A 20,806-nucleotide genomic window follows, 5' to 3' on the forward strand; every position below is an offset into this window, starting at 1 on the left:
TTCACAACCATACAGAAGAACCGGTAATATAACTGTTTTATAAATTCTAACTTTCAGATTTTTGGACAGCAGACTGGATGATAAGAGCTTCTCAACCGAATAATAACACGCATTTCCCATATTTATTCTGCGTTTAATTTCCTCCCGAGTGTCATTTATATTTGTTATTGTTGCTCCAAGATATTTGAATTTTTCCACCTCTTCGAAGGATAAATCTCCAATTTTTATATTTCCATTTCGTACAATATTCTGGTCACGAGACATAATCATATACTTTGTCTTTTCGGGATTTACTTCCAAACCGATCGCTCTACTTGCTTCAAATAAAATTTCCGTGTTTTCCCTAATCGTTTGTGTATTTTCTCCTAATATATTCACGTCATCCGCATAGACAAGAAGCTGATGTAACCCGTTCAATTCCAAACCCTGCCTGTTATCCTGAACTTTCCTAATGGCATATTCTAGCGCGAAGTTAAAAAGTAAAGGTGATAGTGCATCTCCCTGCTTTAGCCCGCAGTGAATTGGAAAAGCATCAGATAGAAACTGACCTATACGGACTCTGCTGTATGTTTCACTGAGACACATTTTAATTAATCGAACTAGTTTCTTGGGAATACCAAATTCAATAAGAATATCATATAATACTTCCCTCTTAACCGAGTCATATGCCTTTTTGAAATCTATGAATAACTGATGTACTGTACCCTTATACTCCCATTTTTTCTCCATTATCTGTCGAATACAAAAAATCTGATCAATAGTCGATCTATTACGCCGAAAACCGCACTGATGATCCCCAATAATTTCATCTACGTACGGAGTTAATCTTCTCAAAAGAATATTGGACAAAATTTTGTACGACGTCAACAAAAGTGATATTCCTCGAAAGTTACCACAGTTGGTTTTGTCCCCCTTTTTAAAAATAGGTACAATTATGGACTCCTTCCATTGTTCTGGTACAATTTCCTTTTCCCAAATAGCAAGTACAAGTTTATAAATTTCGCTATATAATGCGCTTCCGCCCTCTTGTATTAATTCTGCTGGAATTTGATCGATACCTGGAGACTTGTACTTTTTCAGATTTTCTATCGCAATTTCGACTTCTGAAAGCGTGGGTTCGGGTATAAATGGCTCAGCAGTTTGTATTTCAATTTCGTCCCGATCATTTCTATTTGGCCTATGTACATTTAGTAGTTGCGCAAAATAGTTTTTCCATCTGTTTAGGATTGATGGAGAGTCTGCAAGCAAGTCACCATTCTCATCCTTGATCACGTTTACCCTTGGCTGATATCCGTTCTTAAATTCCTTTATACCCTTATATAAATCTCGAATGTTTTTATTCTTACTATTTGTTTCTACCTCATTCAGTTTTTCCTTCAAGTAACCTCTCTTTTTATTCCTAAGTGTACGACTTGCTTCCCGTCTTTCATTGAAATAATTATCTCTCTTCTCCTCGACTGGATCCTGTAAGAATTTCAATTTTGCCTGTTTCCTTCTTTCTACTACCATGCAACAATCTTCATCAAACCACGGTTTCTTTTTCTTAGTTTCATAATAACCTATGCTCTGCTCAGCTGCAATTTTGATACTATCTCTGATATTTTCCCACACGCTATTAACATCTAATTCTTTCTCAACTTCGTCGGAACTTTCTAAAGTGGCAAACCTATTCGAAATTTCGACCTGATAATTTTGCTTAGCTTCCTCGTCCTTTAATTTCAAAATATTGAATTTAGTAATATTAACTTGTTGCTCTACTCGCTTGGCTACTGATAATCTTTCTCTTAATTCTCCAATCACCAAATAATGGTCAGAATTACAGTCTGCACCCCTGAAAGTTCGAATATCTACTATACTAGTATGTCTCCGTTTATCTATCAAGATGTGATCTATTTGGTTGTGTGTCAATCCATCTGGAGAAGTCCAAGTATATTTATGTATATCCTTATGGGGGAATGTTGTACTTTTGACAATTAAATTTTTCGATGTAGCAAAGTTGACTAATCTAACTCCATTGTCACTACTAATTGCGTGTAGGCTCTCTTTTCCAATAGTTGGTCTAAAAATATCCTCCCGTCCTACTTTAGCATTGAAATCCCCCAATAAAATTTTCATGTGATATCTAGGGAAATGATCAAAAGTATGTTCCAATTCCTCATAGAAGCTATTCTTTATATGGTCGTCTTTCTCTTCTGTAGGGGCGTGAGCATTTATAACTATGATGTCGCACCATCTACCCTTAAGTACTAAATATGATAACCTGTCACTGATAAATTCGACCTTTTTTACTGCTGATTTTATTCTTTTATGAACAAAGAATCCTGTTCCTAATTGGTGATTATTGTTTCCTTCCCCATAATACAACAAGTAATCTCCTATTTGTGATATGCCATTCCCATCTAACCTAACCTCTTGTACTCCCACGAAGTCTATTCTATATCTAGCTAGTTCTTTAGAAATCTCGATATGCATCTGAAAAAAATAGTAATCAACTTGGCAGAAATGTTCGTGTGTCACAATATAATTCGTAATATTTTATTTGTTAATGGCACTGTTATTTTTATTAAAGTACGTCAGCAGTTACATGTACTACACAAGTGTCTTAATTCTTTGGAAAACAACTATTTATGTCATTTGGCACAATAATATGAACATTTTCCATTTTGGTAATAAATTAAGTGGCAAGAAAATGTTCATATGTCACACCATATAATATTTCATATTTTTTACATTATTAATTATTCCTTTTCATTAAGATTTTCTGTTTATATTTTGGAATGCTTACGTTAAAAGACAGTGATGTCTCTTTCATAAACTCTTAAGTATTTAATTAAATATCCTGTGACGATCATAGTTACTTCGAAAATGTTATGTGTGTCACTATGGAATGACCCATCAGTATTGATAGTATTGTTACAAATTACAAAACCTGAAACTGTTAGAATGGGATCAGGAGTAGTGACAAAAAAAATGTAATGTTGTAGGCCTACATCAACATGACTATTTTAATCCAGTGTCTAATAAGGTGTGAAGGCCTTTTGAGGTAAACAGTATTGAAAATGTGAGGGAAGGGGTATTCCTTGGTAATGGATTAGGCCTGTATACTTTATAATATTATTAACTATATATTGTTAAAGTACCTAGTAAATATCGTAATATGTATATTATATAATACTGTAAACGAGACATCACAGGCTGCAAACTAGATTATTCTTGTGTTTGTATAATTATACGAATATGTATGAAATAAACAAGACTACTATTGCTTAGGTTAGGATAGTATTATTTATATATTGTAATCAGGCTATATGCACAAATTTTCCAATATACTACTATCATAACTAAATAGGTAATGTTAACATTAATTTTCATATGCTTTTGTGGTGCAAGTTAAAATAATTCAAAGTAAAGTATAATAAAACTCTGACAACATTATAATCATGAATGTCAAATTCTCTTATTTCATTTATTTTTCAGTCCCTTATTTTCCATGGTTCTTTGGATTTATCATTAATAAAATATCAATTAACGGATAAATTATGTTATACACTCAGTTGATAATATAAATAATATTCACGACAAATATATAAAAACAGAAGAGATAACGAATCATATTATTGCCACCCGATACGGTACCATTACAACATGGTCTACATATTGCTTTGCCTGGCAGAAATTCTGAATTATATTCAATATAAAGGTGTACTTTATCTTATCTCTTCGCTTCGCCCACGTGACAACTATAAATAGCTGCCTCGTTCCGAACTTGTCTATGTTCCGAACTTGCCAAGTTGCCAAGGTCATATAGGCCAATAATATTTATCCATGGTCATCAGTTGTCGACAGTACATACCGAGATTATCCCGTAAGCAAGAAATAATCTATTTAGAGTTCGTGTCTCGTGATGGTGTTGGTCATTGTGCCATCTGTTGACGATTATTGAACTACATCAAGCCGGCCTCGACTGCAAACCCTAAAGCCTATATAAAAGAGCTATCTGTTAGTATATATGATCTAGGGTTCTAGGCTGCTGAAACTTACCAAGGATATGAAGGGTAAGAAACTGGAAGATGGTAAGGTGATTGGAGGAGCTGGACGACTAACTAAGAAGAAAATCCAGTCAATACAAATGTATTATGGAGCTGCCATCAGACAGAATGTGGGTAATTTGGACAGTATGCAGCATGCTGTATGGGCAATCTACTTCCACAAGTTATCCACAGATGCCAACCCCCAGCATGGTTTGTGTGGCGAGTGGTGTCCGTACAAGAAGGCACAAAACAATGCACAACAATACAGCCATACACATAGTCTACCAGAGACAGTCATGAATGCCATGAAACCAACTTTTAGGGCTCTGGCCAAGCCAGATCTCCTAAAGAAATGCATTCATGGCAAAACTCAGAATCCCAATGAGTCTTTGAATCAGCTGATTTGGAAGCGCTGCCCTAAAACTCTGTGTCTTCAACAGTAGTACAAATAGCCACATTGGATGCTATTTTGGTCTATAATGATGGCAATGTAGGGAGAATAAGAACTCTTCAGGAACTTGGATTTGAACCAGGTGCGTTCACAATAAACATACTCCAAGGTATCAACAGCAGGAGAATCGACAGTGCCAACACTGCTCTTCAAAAAATACAACAAGAGGCACGGCAGAGAAGATCCCTGAAGAGGAAGGAAGCTGAGGACCTTTAGGAAGAACAGGAGTATGGTGCAGGGGATTTTTAGAGGTACAAAAATGGATATGGCATGTCGCATGTGTATAGAAATCTTTACAATAAGTTTTCCGTACTTTACATTTTTCTATAGTTAAGGAACATTTTCTCAGAAACTATTTAAGATAAAGCAATGAAATTTTGCACATATATTTATCACTGAATTATACAAGTTTTCCTGCAGAAAATTTTATTTCACATGTGAATTGAAAGTTTTTACATTAGATAAAGTAGTAACATTTAATAAAACAAATTACCATACATATAAAAAAAAATATTTTGAAAAAGGTATTTGATATTTTAAACTTCTGTCTGCAGGGATTGGTTAGATATAGTATTGAGAAAATGTACACAAAATTTAAAATCAATATGTCCAATAGATATTGAGAAAATGTTCCTTATCTTCCTACACATCAGGTTAGGATACATTGGCTTTTAACTCCGCTTCCATATATGCTAGGATATTGTGAATCGGTACTGAAGCACATACATTCATTGTCAATTATCCTACCAAATTTCAATTTATAGCTTCAAAACTGTGGAAACCATGATGAATACAAAAAACGGTGCGTTTCCGGCCTAGGCCTACATCCCCCCTTAATTCTCTCCTATTTTTCTTTACAAATTATGATCACTAATTTTTAAATATAATGTAATAATACCCACCCAATATATTTAGACCTAGATACAAACTGGCATTAATATTGATAGTTTGGTAGGCACCAATGAATACAATTCTTTACTGATGATCCAGTAATCTTTCATGTAACTGTATGCACATATGATTGTAAAGATTTTGTTTTTCAGTTTGCATAGTAAGAAAAACATAATCTTGTTGACAAGTATAAATAATTTAAAACTAAGAAACATGCATATTTTAAAATATTGTTGTACTGAATATTGTGACCTAAATCATATTTGCATTATAATTAAATTGACAGTTTTACATAAACCATTCCATCAAATGGTCCCACACCGTGGTGTTGCGGTCTAAGGCATCCTGCCTAGGACTCGCGTTACGGAATGCGCGCTGGTTCGAATCCTCATGGGGAAGAAATTTTCTCATGAAATTTCGGCCAGTGTATGGGACCGGTGCTCACCCAGCATCGTGATGCACTTGGGGAGCTACGATAGATAGCGAAATCCGGTTGCGAATGCCAGCTATAACGGCTGGGGGGATCATCATGCTAACCACACGATACCTCCATTCTGGTTGGATGATCGTCCACTTCTGCTTCGGCATGTGGGCGTGAGGCCAGCAGCCGGCTGGTCGGTCTAGGCCCTCCACGGGCTGTAGCGCCACGGATTATTATTATTCCATCAAATGAATCCTGACTTCATATCCCAAAAAATTGCTCCAAAATTTGTCACGTCTAATTGTCCCGTATTTTTTGTGGTCAAAAGTTGGTTAAAGTTTATGAGAGATAACATGAACCTCCCATATTGTTTGATAGTTGGGTTAAAGAAATTGAATGATCCAGATTGAAGCACTGACTTAAATTGTTGTATCACTACATAAACATTTTCCATATTGTAATTTAGAGATACACAATATTCATGTTCATTTTCAGAAGTTATTTGAAATTTTATTTTAATGGAGAGAAAATTTGTAATACATGTGAGCAACATTTATAGTTGAGGAATGAAATGTTTTATCCCACACAACAACTTTAAAATGTTTTATTGAAATTGTTTCTAAAATAATATCGAGTGATCGTACAATTGAATTGGTCATTTGTAAAACCACATGAGTCACAGAAAATAAGTTTCGAGAAAATACAAAAAAACTATCTATAGCTAATGGATTTTATGTTAGCTCTGTGAAATTTTTACAGGATGACCATACTTTAGTATGTCTGATTTTAAAAACATTGTACAGTGAAACCTCGATTCATCGTTTTGTTCTGGACTTCTGAAAAAAAATCGGTGGAAACGGGAAAACGATTGATACGGGAACCTGTCTAAAATGAATATAAGCAGTCAAATTTACTTATAGTACACACATGTATTCATATACTAAAGAATGTGTCATACATGAATCATTTTTTGTTGAAAAAGTCACTAATTTTCATTTGCTTACTTGCACCTTTACTTTTTAAGCTAAACAGTAGCTTCTCAATATTAATAATGTTCATTTGGTCTCTGTCTGCGATCTCGTGAGCATATATGAACGCTGTCATGGTCTCGAACGCACTTAGTGCTTCTTGAAAACTCGGCACTGGTTTGGGATCAGCTTCATCATTATCATCCCTGTCGACTTGTCCCTCCTCCATGGGACTTCCACTCGCCACTTCCTCACACATTTGTTCCACAGACAGCACACCACATGTCGCGAGTTCTTGGTCCACAGGCACATAAGCATCGAAATCAACGCCAGCGATTCCTGTCTCCAGCTGAGTCCAGTCTTCGTCTTCATCATTTCTGTTGACTTCCGACATGTCTGACTCTTCATTTCTGTTCCCATAACCACATTTTACGAAACAGTTCTGAATTGTGAACTGAGTCACTTGTTGCCATGCCGAAACAATAAAGTGAATGGCTTGTAATATGTCTATCTTCATTTTGACCTCTTTCCTTTCATCCATAAAAACATAAAGCCCTCTGTACTAGCTGCTTCCTATACGCCTGCTTGAAGTTCTTTATAACTCCTAAATCAAGTGGCTGTACAACACTGGTGCAGTTTGGGGGATAAAATATCACCTTCACATTCTTCAACGAGGATGTGTCTGGAGAATGTGCAGCACAATTATCAATAAAAAGGAGGATTTTCCTGCCTTTTGCACCAAAGAGAATTTATCAAGAGCGTGAAGATTGTCTCTGAAAATCTCCGATGTCATCCATGCTTTGGTATTAGCATAGTATTTCACAGGTAGTTTCTTCACGTTTTTGAAACACCGTGGTTTTACAGACTTGCCAATAACAATGGGAACTTGTTTGTCTGAGCCATCAGAGTTTGTGCACAGCAGTTCAGTCAGTCGCTCCTTCGCACTTTTGCCTCCGTGGCAGGATTCTCCTTTAAGTGCCAGCGTACGGTCTGGAAGACAGTTGAAGAAGAGGCCTGTTTCATCTGCATTATAGATGTCCCGAGGCTCGTACTCTTCCAGCAGCTCCGGGAGTCTTTGCAACCAGAGATCCGTGGCGTTGGTGTCCACAGCAGCACTTTCCCCAGCCAGTTTCTTAAACACCAAGCCATGGCGTTGTTTGAAACGAGAGATCCAGCCATTCGATGCAGGAAAGTTCTCAATCCCCTTTGTTTCATCTATTTTCAGAGATTTCTCCTTCAAGATGGTCCCATCAATGGGAATGCCTGATGCTCGTGCCTGTTGATACCAGGAAAAGAGGACATTTTCTAGCTCGCTGTAAGTTGACTCCTTGCCTGTCTTCCTCTTTTTGGCTGCTGTACCACACTTATCAGCCTGCTGTCTGATTTCTATTTTCTTTGCCATTATGCAATTTAGAGTTGAAGGTGGCAGGCCAAGATGCTTAGCTATGTCAATCCTTTTCTCTGTTGGATTTTACTCACCTCTTCTATAATACGAAGTCGTTCTTCTAAAGTCCGAACTTTTTTACACGGAAATGCCATACCTGAGAAAATCAGATTAGAAACTGCCAAATTAAAAATACGAACTATCGAGAATCGAACACGTGTGAAAGACTGCGTACACAACTTGGTGGAAGCGCGGACTGGAATGTTTTACAATAGAAAAGATCGATAGGACACATGGACCCTTCTACATTGTCTTGCCAGGCAAGCTGTGAGGAAGGTCAGTGCGTAAGCAGGCCAATAACCATAAAACTTCACAATTGGAGCTTGCAGCACAACATTCTGAAGACATCAACTGCTACAAGCATTTGTAAGCTTGTCGCTATTTCTTAAAACTGATCAATCCGGGATTTACACACTTCAGGGCTAAAAAATCTGGCGAATAGATGGGGGAAAACGATAAATCGAGGAACGATAGATGCGGGCTTTATAGTCGTAGTTTAAATAGCATTTGTTCAGGGACCAACGAATTTGAATGATGGATCCGGGAAAATGATACATCCGGGAACAATAAATCGAGGTTCCACTGTATCTTAATTATCTCATTTCATACGATCTTAAAATGTTTTTTAAGTTCTTGGACTCATGTTGTTTTAACAAGTACTAATAAGAACAACTCCAGTATCCTGTTACAATATGTAATGCATCATTTGTTGCAGAGTAAAATGCATTATTATACAGATTTAAATCAATTTATATTGTTATTTTTATTTGAGATTAAAAAATGGTTCATTTCATTCACATTATAAATACAAAATATCATAGCCGATTTAAAAAAGTTATTTCTGAGTAATTCATTTTCAAAGCAGTATGTCACATGTTTAAAAGAAATGTATGAGTACATACAAATCTTTAGTTAACAATAAGTAAATAACATAAATTGCATATTATCCCTCCAAAAAAGATGGTGTTTCTTGTTTGCACTTCTACAATTGAGGACCGTTTTTGCAAAACTTGCTACTAACTGAAAAAACTAAATTTTACAGGAGAGACAAAACACTATAGTAAGCGAATTTTGCTGCTAACTCTCACTTAGGAGAAAGCAAGTTTTGAAAAAACGATCACACTTTGACACACTACAATGAAGAGAAATAATCCAATTTTACTAAGACGCCTTTAACATAATGTAAAGGCCTGCCTTATGTTAACGAATCCATCAAAATCTCAATTTTGCAAATTTTGCAGTTAGCAAGTTTTGCAAAAACGGTACTCAATTCTTGAAGGTACAAAACTTGCTCATTTTTGCTTTCAAATGATGTAGTTTTGTTAAAAATCTCTATTCTATTTGGTACAGGTATTTTCATAGAACACTGTTGCTTGCGCCTGAAAGCAACAAAAATGACAATATTAATATCTGTGCCATGTTTCTGATCATAACCCTATTTAATTTCACATAAATGCTTCTCGTTGACAGAACTAACAACGAGGTCATTGTGACAATGTAAATATTCCCATAAAAACTTCATACCGATAACATAAATTAAACATTCATATTGTACTTACATGCATGAATCTCCTTGCTTCCTTGCAACTATATTATTCCCTCTGTGAGAGACCCTTCTCTTTGCAATGCTTTATCCTCTCTTTTGTACACATTTCTGTTAATGACACCTTTTTGCGTATTTTTTCTTCTACAGAACTCTTGGAATTACAGTAAAACCCCGATAAGATGCTGTTCAAGGGACCGGGTGTAAAACGCGTATTAACTGGGACCGCATATTAGGCGGGTATACTAATTTTGACTTATATATAGCCTAGTATCTATTAGCATTTTTCTTTGTTGAAATACATAGTTCATGAAAGGTAATACAGTATTACTTCATTATGTAATTACTGTACTCTACGTCAAAGACATTTACATTATGTACTGTACTTAATTCTTTCGAAAAAAAAAAACATTTATAGTTGTTTGCCGTGTGCGTGTTCTCCAAATCCTCATGTTTACCACACTTCACTTTCTGCACTTACATCCTCCCGACGTCGCAGCTGTAGTGATTGAGTCGCCATTTTTTATTACCGTTCTTAATGTCGATGATGGGATTCTTAATGCATCAGGGAGTTGTTTCTGAGTAAGAGTACTGTTCTCATCGTACTTTCGTAAGATTTCCAATTTTTCCAACACAGAAAGGACTTTTCGTTAAACACTCATTGTAATCACATTCACAGGCACTTCAGTACACAAAAGGACAACAAACTGCGCAGCAAAAATTTCCAAAATTTTATTACGGCCAAGTGAGGAATGTTGTTTGAGAGAGAGGGTTAGCAAAAGGTTGGGGTATTGTAACTGAATGTAGACTTTAACCACGCAGGTAAGGAGTCGAATAAGAGAGCATAACAAGAGGGTGGGGTATACTAAGTTATGAAGTATGAAGGTTTAAATGCGCAGGTAAAGGGTCGAATACCAATACTTTTCAGGTTAATGGCACCAGTGAGCTCAATGACCAAGATGTTTCAATGCTGTTACAGTACATTGCTGAAATTTACATCGAAAATATTCCACAAAAACAGCGTATTATGCAGGACTTGAGCTCAACAAACTGGGGTATTTTATAAAGGCGTTACATATGAAATGTGCAGGGACCGGACAAAAAAAAGCGTATTACACGGGATAGCGTAATAAGCAGGCGCGTCTTATCGAGGTTTTACTGTACACTCACTGTCCAATATCTTGACAAAGAAGTGCATGGTAGCAAATACATCAGAGTGCATCATGCGTTAAGTGTTAAAACCACATGAGTCTGGGACTGATGTGGTTTTGAAAGAAACTCTATATATTAATATTTTATAGACTGCTTAGTAATGATCGAACTCATGTTGTTTCGACTGGAAATGATGCGTCTACCTCTAGTGCTTGCCATAGTACCAGTAACTCATTTTCGTAAAGATGTGGACTCATGTGGTTTTACAAGTGACCGATTCAATTTTACATTACACTACCTGCTCCCATCTAATGATAGTGTTCCTCATAATAATTCATGCTCTTTATTTGATTTAATTTTATTTCAGTTCTTTACATTTGAGCAGTACAAGAAGTTCTTCCTATTTGGTTCACCTACACCAACACCATTGGTATGTTTTCAATCCATTATATAACTTTTTAAAACTCTTACCAGAAAGTTGGGGTATAAATGTATATGGATCTTTTATCTTTGCAGACATTTTCACTAGCTGGATTGGATGCTGGTGTAACAGAAGCTGTACTCGTAAATCCTTTTGAAGTAGTGAAAGTGACTTTGCAGTCTAATCGTGCTCACCTGAAAGAGATTCCAAGCACGTGGACAGTTACCAAACAGATTGTCACCACTCAGGTATAATTCAAATCCTTCTTGTTTCGCTTCTCTTTCGTCCTATCCATCATAATTTCCTCGTACTTTTTCTACTTATTCTTCTCTTTTGCCTTTTCTTCGTTCGTTTTCATGTTTTTCTCTTCTTCCCCTTCTTCTTCCTAGAGGAAAAAATGTTTAAACTGAGACTAGAGAGCGGATTTTTATGACCTGAAAGCTAAAAAAAACACTGAGTATATCATTAACTTTGCTAAGGGTTCAGATCCATTGTGGGCCAAGTGCCATTTACTAAAACCGTAGAAAACAAGGGTTAAATTGAAGTTATCACCATAATTCAATGGAAACATATAGCAAATAATATAAAGTATCTGTCGGATACAGGAGGGAGAGCCATTAATCCTTCCCATTGAAGGCTTTAAGGAACCAACCTGGACAGATACCCAATGTCCCATCCCTACCTTCCTGTGGTGCAGCTGTTAGTAAGCATAATTTTACAAGCTGAACTAAAGGGAGGGGCTACTCATCAATTAGCACTGGTCAGCTTGATGAGTTAATGACTGAATTTGGTATAATTTTCCTCTATTCAATACCTAATTCTCTCTTTACCCTTTCCTATCCAGTCCTCTGACTGAACTCTTACTTTCTTCGACCCCGACGGCATTAGAGCATTCAAGGCCTAGGGGTTCATTTCACTTTCCTTCCTCCTCTTTCTACTTTTCTAGTGCTGGCCTGCTATGGCACTAAAATCGTCCTCCAGTGGCTTCAGGAGGGGAAGCTGGTGATCAACAAGATCTCCCAGCTAGGTCCAATGGACCCGTCGACCAACAGCAGGTGTGATCTGCAGACATTCTGGGGGTTGTGTGTGGATGAAGTAGCCACCAAAACATTAAAATATGGTGTTCACTTAAATCGGCTACAACTTGCCATTTTCACTCCAATATGAAATGAGTACCATTAAGGTAAAATTATCCGGAGGTAAAATAGTTATTTTACAGACCTGTTACTAAATCTACATATTACTCTGTGAAAAGATTTATTAAATCTACATACTTAGACTTCAACAAACAAAATTTGATAACACAGTCACAAGGGAAAAAAATGGAACTCTCTGCATCATAATCCACAGTTAATTCCCGATTTACCACGAAAATCGTCTGTAGCTGCATTTAGATTGGCAACAGGCCATGATTGTTTAGCCAAACACCTGCATAGAATTGGAATATATCAGTCCCCTAACTGCCCATCGTGCAATTCAAACCAAGAAATGGATTCGGAACACTCAAAATCTGTGCTTCAGTGGCTGATCATGATAATATCTTTGAGAAATATTGGAGTGCAAGAGGTCAAATGACTTTATTGTCAAATGCCTGGCATTAGAAAACAACAACTTATTTACAAATTACTAATTTGACTACTCCTTAACTAAAATAGCCTTTGTAGAGAGAAGAATTCTCTCACATTATAATCTGTCTTCACATTATTCCTTTATTTTCTTTTCCCATCTAATTTTACTGTGAACAGAAATTTACTTAAATTATTTTGCTTGTTGATGTTTAATGGCCCACTTAGTATTATGAAAGCTATCTTCTCATTCATCTTCAAAAATTTATTTTCTTTTCCGCTGATTCTCAGGTTATTTGTTGCTGTGCATTTTAAGAGTATATGGATTGCGTCTTCCAAACACATGCATAGGGGACAAATATCCTTACCCACATTACTTACTTACTTATGGCTTTCAAGGAACCTGGAGGTTCATTGCTGCCTTCACATAAGTCCGCTATCGGCCCCTATCCTGAGCAACATTAATCCAGTCTCTACAATCATATCTCACCTCCCTCAAATCCATTTTAATAGTACCCCCCATCTTCGCCTTGGTCTCCCCGAAGGTAATTACCCACATTATCTCTTCTATTTTTGAGTCGGCATACTGACTTCACCAAATTGTCTGTTATGCTGTCAGGAGCAGGAAATGGATGTGAATCATCTGGCAAGCTGCACAGCCCTTCAAATAGCTCAAAACGTTGGGAAGCACGAAGGAGAATGACTTCATTGTTAAATCAAGGGCATTAGATACATAACATAACATTTTTGAGTCTCCAAATACCTAATCTCCACCATGATAACCTATTCTCACTTCTCTTGTGTTTAATCTGACATACTCTTCCTGTAGCTAGAAAGTTTTCATTTCTCTATAATACCTTAGTGAATTCAAGTTCGTTATGTTACTAAAAACCTCCTCTCTTGAGATTTCGTATTCTTTATCTTTTATAGTTTTTTCAATAATCTTGGCATTTAGAGTCTCTGTTTCTTTCCATAATTGTTTTAGACCTAATATGTTTACTTCTGATTGTAATTCTTTTAACCAGTTCGATTTAAAGCAATTTTATCTAGAAATACAATAATTTTTTTTTAAATCGACGTATTATCCCTCACCATAATGTTACATAAATATTTTATTTTCCTTTCGAAGATTATTCCTAGGCTACTATCAATCCCCATTTCCAGTCTCGCTACCAAGTTGGACACGTTGCATGGTACACCTAGAAATTTTTTGCACAGTTTAGCTCTAAATTTATCAATATTTATACTAGTCTCTCTGCTGCCTCATATTTCAACGTTATATAATATTTTCTTAATGCCCTGTACACATTTAGAAAATCATTCACTCCCAAATTTCGGCCATTTATTTAAACATTTATCTACTACTTGTAGATCTGTCTCTGATTTTTTGAAATTCAAAAAATTTTATTGAACATTCTTAAGGATTCAATCCAAATATTACATTACCATTTATATTTTTTGGCCATTAATGATTCTATTGGATTTTCATTTCTCTGGATTTTTTTACTTAATTCCTGTATTTGATCATTTTTGTCTTTCAAATTATTCTGTAGTGCTTTTATCCTGGATCTTTATGGTCACCCTCATTGAGGGCAGATTATTTTGTTAAAAAATAAAACCCCCTTTCCTTTATTTTACGTTTCGTTGTTGGAACGCATTGCTGTGAATGCATGATCTTGGTCGGCGTGCAGTCAGCCCGGGTGCTACGGAAATCAAAGATAGCCATATGCAGTTATGGAGCATGATGAGTGCCGTTCACAAGCGTGCGGCCAAGTGTACTCAAGCGGACGGTGACATTTTTTAAAATGTGTTGTAAACTCGCCAAGACTGTAAATTAGGATGCAAAATTGAACTGCAAATAATTAAGTCGGTGGAAGTGGTGTGATTTGTAATAATTGTTGTGATAAGTGCGTAAGAATAATGTAATTTTCTAGTTGAAAATAGAAAAAGATGTCTGTACGAAGCAACTAAGGAGTTCACAGTACATTTTTAGCCTCATAATACTTGCCAATTAAAGAAATGATACTTCTGAATGGTTCATCTTCTGTTTGTATTATTCTTTTACCTTCAAACTAAAGAAAAAACGTATTTTACAAACAACTTTAAATCTGTGTAACTCTGAAAATATTGAGAATAGGAACTGTGTTTATATGACTTTTTTGCTCAAAATGTCTTTAGAAATAAGCTCCGTAAAGGACGGTAAACCCTCGTGAATCACCCTGTATATTGTTTACATTCACTATCAAAGAATTAGTGAATAGTTTTCAGAGTAGATGTTCATAAGAACATAACAAAGTATCCAGTGACAATGGGGATTCTACCTGGGATAGAGGAAATGTTTGCTGAGCTTGAACTGTAGCCTATTATGTTACAAAGCTAATTTTTAGGTCACAGAAATCCGCCCCCTATGTAATTACACTTCGTCGGAACATGTATTAAAATTTTTTATACCTAACTATATATACTGAAAAATCCTAATTGTTTTCTTTTTTGTTTTACAGGGCATTGGCTTCCGAGGTCTTAATAAAGGGGTGACAGCAACGATTTTAAGAAATGGAGTATTCAACATGGTTTACTTTGGATTTTACCATTCTGTGAAAGGATATCTACCAGAATATGAGGTTAGTTGTATATTACTGTGGTCGCATGTTGTGAGATCATATGTAGGCCTAATGCACGAGCTTGCTCTATAATTAAATAGTGATAATTGCGTAATATTTATAATTTTAAAATTATCACTCTTTAATTTAATGTAAAAAAACCATAATACATACAAATGTTCGCCTTATTTGGATAACACTACATACTGTATAAAGATTGAAGTTCTTACACGTAATTCACACCAAAAATTAATTTTGATTCTCATTGTGATTAGTAGAGCCCGGATGTTTAGACATTTATAACAGTTAAAATAGGTACGCAAAAAAGGCACAATAATCTTTGAAAAAGGCATAATATATTTTAGCAATAAATTTAAATTATATCAACATAATTCACATATTTACTTCGTAGGTGACACATGTTGACTTATAAAATACTTTTTTTCGTGATTAACTATCTTTTCACAAACCTTACATAACAAAACTGTTCCATCAGTTGAAAACACATGGACACCAAATTCACTAACATAAGCATGAAGTTTACTTTTCAATGGTTTACTGAATTTAGGCATTCTAGCTAACCAATCTTATACCTTCTGTCACTCGACAATAACTGACTGTTCTTCACTCAGATTTCTTTCTTCTACAATAATAAACACGTGTAGCACAAAATTGTAACAGTAAGACTTGAAAATATGAAAGCAAACAATTGGAAATGCTACGTGACAACTTCTATGAGAACGAGCTTAATATATAAAATTATAAAGCTGATTGTTGGAATCATGATGACATGACAATATTACATTTGTAACTGTGGATTGCCGATCATTATTCATATTATTATCGCTGCGCTCTCATGGTTAACATTCAGCAGGTCTTTGAGTGGCCTCGTGCATAACATTCGGCAGGTCTTTAAAATTTAATTGCATTATTGTTTTCAATTTCTTATGTCGCCGCTCCAATCACTCGCCTCAATTTCAATATTGCAACCAATAAGCTGCTTCCATTATTAAATGACACCTACTTGTCTAATCCACATGGACTAAAACCGAGGTTGCAATGTCTTGTGGTGAGGACGAATATTAAGGTACATATGTGATTAAAAATTATTATTAAGAGTTAAGGATGTCAACGTACTTATATATGAAATAATAATAATGATAATTATAATAATAATAATAATAATAATAATAATAATAATAGCCATTTAACAATATAACAAACTGGTGCTTATTCTTATCGAGGAAGTAGACATGACAACGTGACGCTTAGAGTGAAGCCTGCAGAGCAACAATCGGTTGGCAAAATTATGTTTTAAAAGCACACCGCACGTTATTGTATGATGCCGACATGTTAACTGTGAGAGCGCGACGATAATACACCAATAGTGTTGAAGCACGATTATTAGCAGATTAAGCATCAAAATAAATTACTTTTATTTACTGTTGTTAGTAAAGTTAGTCATTGTTTCAAATATTTAAATTTCATACACATTACATTACAATTAATTAGAAAATAACCAATAAACAAGAAATATTTCAGCATGAGGAAAGTTAAATTTCCAGGATTAACATAGTCGACCTGGTTGGCAAGATGGTATAGCGCTGACCTTCTATGCCCAAGGTTGCGGGTTCGATCCCAGGCTAGGTCGATGGCATTTAAGTGTGCTTAAATGCGACAGGCTCATGTCAGTAGATATATTGACATCTAAAAGAACTCTTGCAGGACAAAATTCCGGCACATCTGGCGACGCTGATATAACCTCTTAAGTTGCAAGCGTCATTAAATAAAACATAAAATTTTAACAGGATTAACATCAGAAGGCTATACACATTGCTCTCCGACAATTATTAAATCTTCCCTTAAATAAATATAACAAGACAGTAATTCTTTCAGATTCTAAAGCTGCAATTTAGGGAATATGTTCAAATGCTACAAAGAAGTCAACAAAAATAAGAGAATGCTACAAAATGTTAACACAACTCCAAAAAGTTAATAAGATTGTCCATCTCCAATGGATTCCAGCACACTGTGGAGTCATGGGAAATGAAACCGCAGACACACTTGCAAAGAAAGGCACAACAATAAAACAAAAGTCTAAATTTAATTTCTCATATTCCTCAATAAAACGCTTGATCACTACAAAATTTTCTCATTCATACCTACAAGAAATAGAATCAAATGCTAAAGACAAAAAATGGATTACACTACTTTCCAACCCAGATATAATCCCCCAGAGACCAAGGAAAACAGCAGTTGCAGCCTTCAGACTATTGACAAATCATGACTGTCTAGCAAGTCATCTCTACAGAATAGGTACCTCAGCTTCACCCATATGTGTCCTGTGTAACGATCCAGCAGAAATGGATGAAGACCACTTGAAGACCTGTGAAGCATTAAGATCAGAAGAAACTACAGTTCAAAAGTATTGGAAAGCACGACTGCTAATGACTTCATTGCCAAATGCAAGGCACTAGACAACAACAACAACAACATCAGAAGGAACCTACACTAAATTCTATTGATCATCTTCTGCATGAATATGATAAGCTCTTTTGTACTTTGATAACTTTCATACTGAATTTAATCTTTTAGTTTCGCTGTTGTCAAAATTCGGTCAGCATCTTTCTTGTCCTAATTTTTGTTACAAAATAATGCTTATCCTTTATTGGCTTATGAACTATTTTGTTTCATATAGAGATTGGAGTGAGCATACCAAATTGTCAACAGTTTTCAGGTGTTAAATGTTATAAATGGGTCCCCTTTGTTGGGATATGGGATGAAATTTGAAGGAGAGGAAGTGACCTCAATTTTAATATTTCTCGCTTAAATCCATCACCAGCTCATCTGTTTGTTAAAATAACTTGAGTAGTCGTCATTGGTATACCATGCCTTCTATTGAATACAAATAATAAAGATGTAAATCTGGTTAAAGAACATAATGTTTAAAGGGACAGTAATAGCCTTAGCATACTCTAACTTCCTTCAAAAAGGAAATAAAAGCCTTAAGTTTTAATTTTCATAATACAGTGAAACTCTAATTTACAGACATCGAAGGAACGTAACAATCTGTCCGCATCTGGGAGGTGTCCTTTATTGGGAGGGAGACTCCCCAACCTAACATTAAATTTATAATAATATGCTAGAATTTATAAAACAGTTATATTACCGATTGTTCTGTATGGTTGTGAAATTTGGACTCTCACTTTGAGAGAGGAACAGAGATTAAGGGTGTTTGAGAATAAGGTTCTTAGGAAAATATTTGGGGCTAAGAGGGATGAACTTACAGGAGAATGGAGAAAGTTACATAACATAGAACTGCACGCATTGTATTCTTCACCTGACATAATTAGGAACATTAAATCCAGACGTTTGAGATGGGCAGGGCATGTAGCACGTATGGGCGAATCCAGAAATGCATATAGAGTGTTAGTTGGGAGACCAGAGGGAAAAAGACCTTTGGGGAGGCCGAGACGTAGATGGAAGGATAATATTAAAATGGATTTGAGGGAGGTGGGATATGATGATGGAGACTGGATTAATCTTGCACAGGATAGGGACTGATGGCGGGCCTATGTGGGGGCGGCAGTGAACCTGTAGGTTCCTTAAAAGCCATTTGTAAGTAAGTAAGTATTATGTATCCCTTCACACTTTAAATGAAATGTATTACTGTAGTTTAATTCTAAATACTACTAGTACTACAGTAAATTCTTTGCAACTTTGAACTACAGTAGATAAGACTGAAAAAGGAAAATACAGTACTCTCGAAACAGAACAACTGATTCTATCTTCGTAGTGTATCCAGCTATTTGCTGACAACATGTGTTCCACTATGTTTCGCTGTGAATTTCCTCTTCTTACAAATGTTGGGTAAAAAGCACGATGCTGGTTGTATATTTCAGCAGCCACATTCCAAAGATGAGGTGTATTAGGGATTGCAGATTTTAGATTAGTTCTATGGATGTTTGTGACAGAGCAACAGAGCAGTTTAAGAGGATATGTTCCAAGAACAATTGATTGAAGTGAAGAGAATAATCCTACTAACCTTATCATGTGTCGAATACAATTTCATGATTGCAGAAACTTTGGATCCATCAGACAGGTTAAATTTTATGACTTCGTTTATCCACCCACTTCCAGTTAACAAGGGGTAGGCAGCTGAGTTAGTGGTAGCCTACGAAACCCTTATTGTCTTCTTTCATGTTAAAGAATTTCTGTACACTTCTCAAAACTAAATTTTCCATTTTTGTAACACTTTAGGTTTTGAAATTCAAATTCTGTCCGCAGTCAGGAGGTAAAACAAGCTTTAGGATTGTGAAACAGCTGTCCGTGTCCGTGTGTGTCTGTAAACGAGAGTTAAATTCATCATTATTTCTATATTATTTCAGTTGGGACATAAAAATCTGTCTGTATATGAGGAGTGTCCATATCTCGGAGGTGTCCATAAGGAGAGGTTTCACTGTAGTTGGCAAAACATTAGGTACTTCTGAATTGCAGTTGTGAATCATTGGTGGAGAGAGAGAAAATGTAGAGAGGCGAATTCATTAATAATTCTCACCCTTAATGTGTTTTTTTTTTCATTAATGTGTGTTTGTAATAACTGTTAATTTTAATCAAAATGAATGACATTATTGCATGTTGTTTTACTTTCATAGTGCGTGATTTATTTTTCCTAATGCATACAAATCTTGAAAAATTCTGTAAGAAAGATTTGCACATCCCTTTTCTTTATATATTTTCTAAGTCATACTGAAATAATAAAGGACGTGAGGATTAGAAATAAATTGACTGTGTCAGATAAAAGAAGGAAGCCATTAAGCCTTGTAATAAAAGATTCATTGTATGTGAAAGACACTTTGTTCATGAATGAATATGAACAGAGGCAAAAGTCTATGTGTAGCCCACAATCACTAAATTATTACAGTTCGCGTCGCCATTTTTGGTGTGTGAAATAAGTAATGGGAACATTAAGTGCTAGTGTCTTACCTTTACCGTAGTCAGTCTGACAACTATGTGTGGAAAATGGCTGATGTGACGTTTATAGGAAGTGGTACCATTCTCAGCTGCACTAGCAACATGTTCACAAACTGGGCATTATACTCTAGGACACACGCCATATGTATCAACTCCTGGTAACAGTTGTCATCCCACTAACAATTGGGCATAATTCCTCTGATGTGCTAGCATGAGGTGTAAAATTGAAAATGGATATCAATTAAGCTGACACGTTGAGAAGAGCCACTGATTTCGTTACCAAGTACTCAGCATTAGGAAACAGAAACAACATAGTTCAGAATAGAGAATTTAAGTGAAGTTATA

The 20,806-nt window shown here is 35.7% G+C and overlaps 1 protein-coding gene and 1 long non-coding RNA gene across 2 annotated transcripts in view; one reads left to right on the forward strand and one right to left on the reverse strand.

Annotated features, from left to right (window-relative positions):
* The window catches only part of LOC138701388 (uncharacterized), a 43,961-nt gene that overhangs the window by 13,612 nt on the left and 9,543 nt on the right, over nucleotides 1-20,806 (reverse strand). Inside the window, exon 2 of the long non-coding RNA XR_011332532.1 lies at nucleotides 11,517-11,707. This is a non-coding gene — a long non-coding RNA (uncharacterized lncRNA). The remainder of the gene's footprint in view (nucleotides 1-11,516; nucleotides 11,708-20,806) is intronic.
* The window catches only part of LOC138701387 (mitochondrial 2-oxodicarboxylate carrier-like), a 54,576-nt gene continuing 44,333 nt past the window's right edge, over nucleotides 10,564-20,806 (forward strand). The window contains exons 1-3 of the mRNA XM_069828239.1: nucleotides 10,564-11,331; nucleotides 11,418-11,570; nucleotides 15,389-15,508. Of these exons, the coding sequence (XP_069684340.1) occupies nucleotides 11,062-11,331; nucleotides 11,418-11,570; nucleotides 15,389-15,508 (543 nt within the window). The 5' untranslated portion in view covers nucleotides 10,564-11,061. The remainder of the gene's footprint in view (nucleotides 11,332-11,417; nucleotides 11,571-15,388; nucleotides 15,509-20,806) is intronic.

The sequence above is a fragment of the Periplaneta americana genome, chromosome 6, assembly GCF_040183065.1.
Source record: "Periplaneta americana isolate PAMFEO1 chromosome 6, P.americana_PAMFEO1_priV1, whole genome shotgun sequence".
Taxonomy (NCBI): domain Eukaryota; kingdom Metazoa; phylum Arthropoda; class Insecta; order Blattodea; family Blattidae; genus Periplaneta; species Periplaneta americana.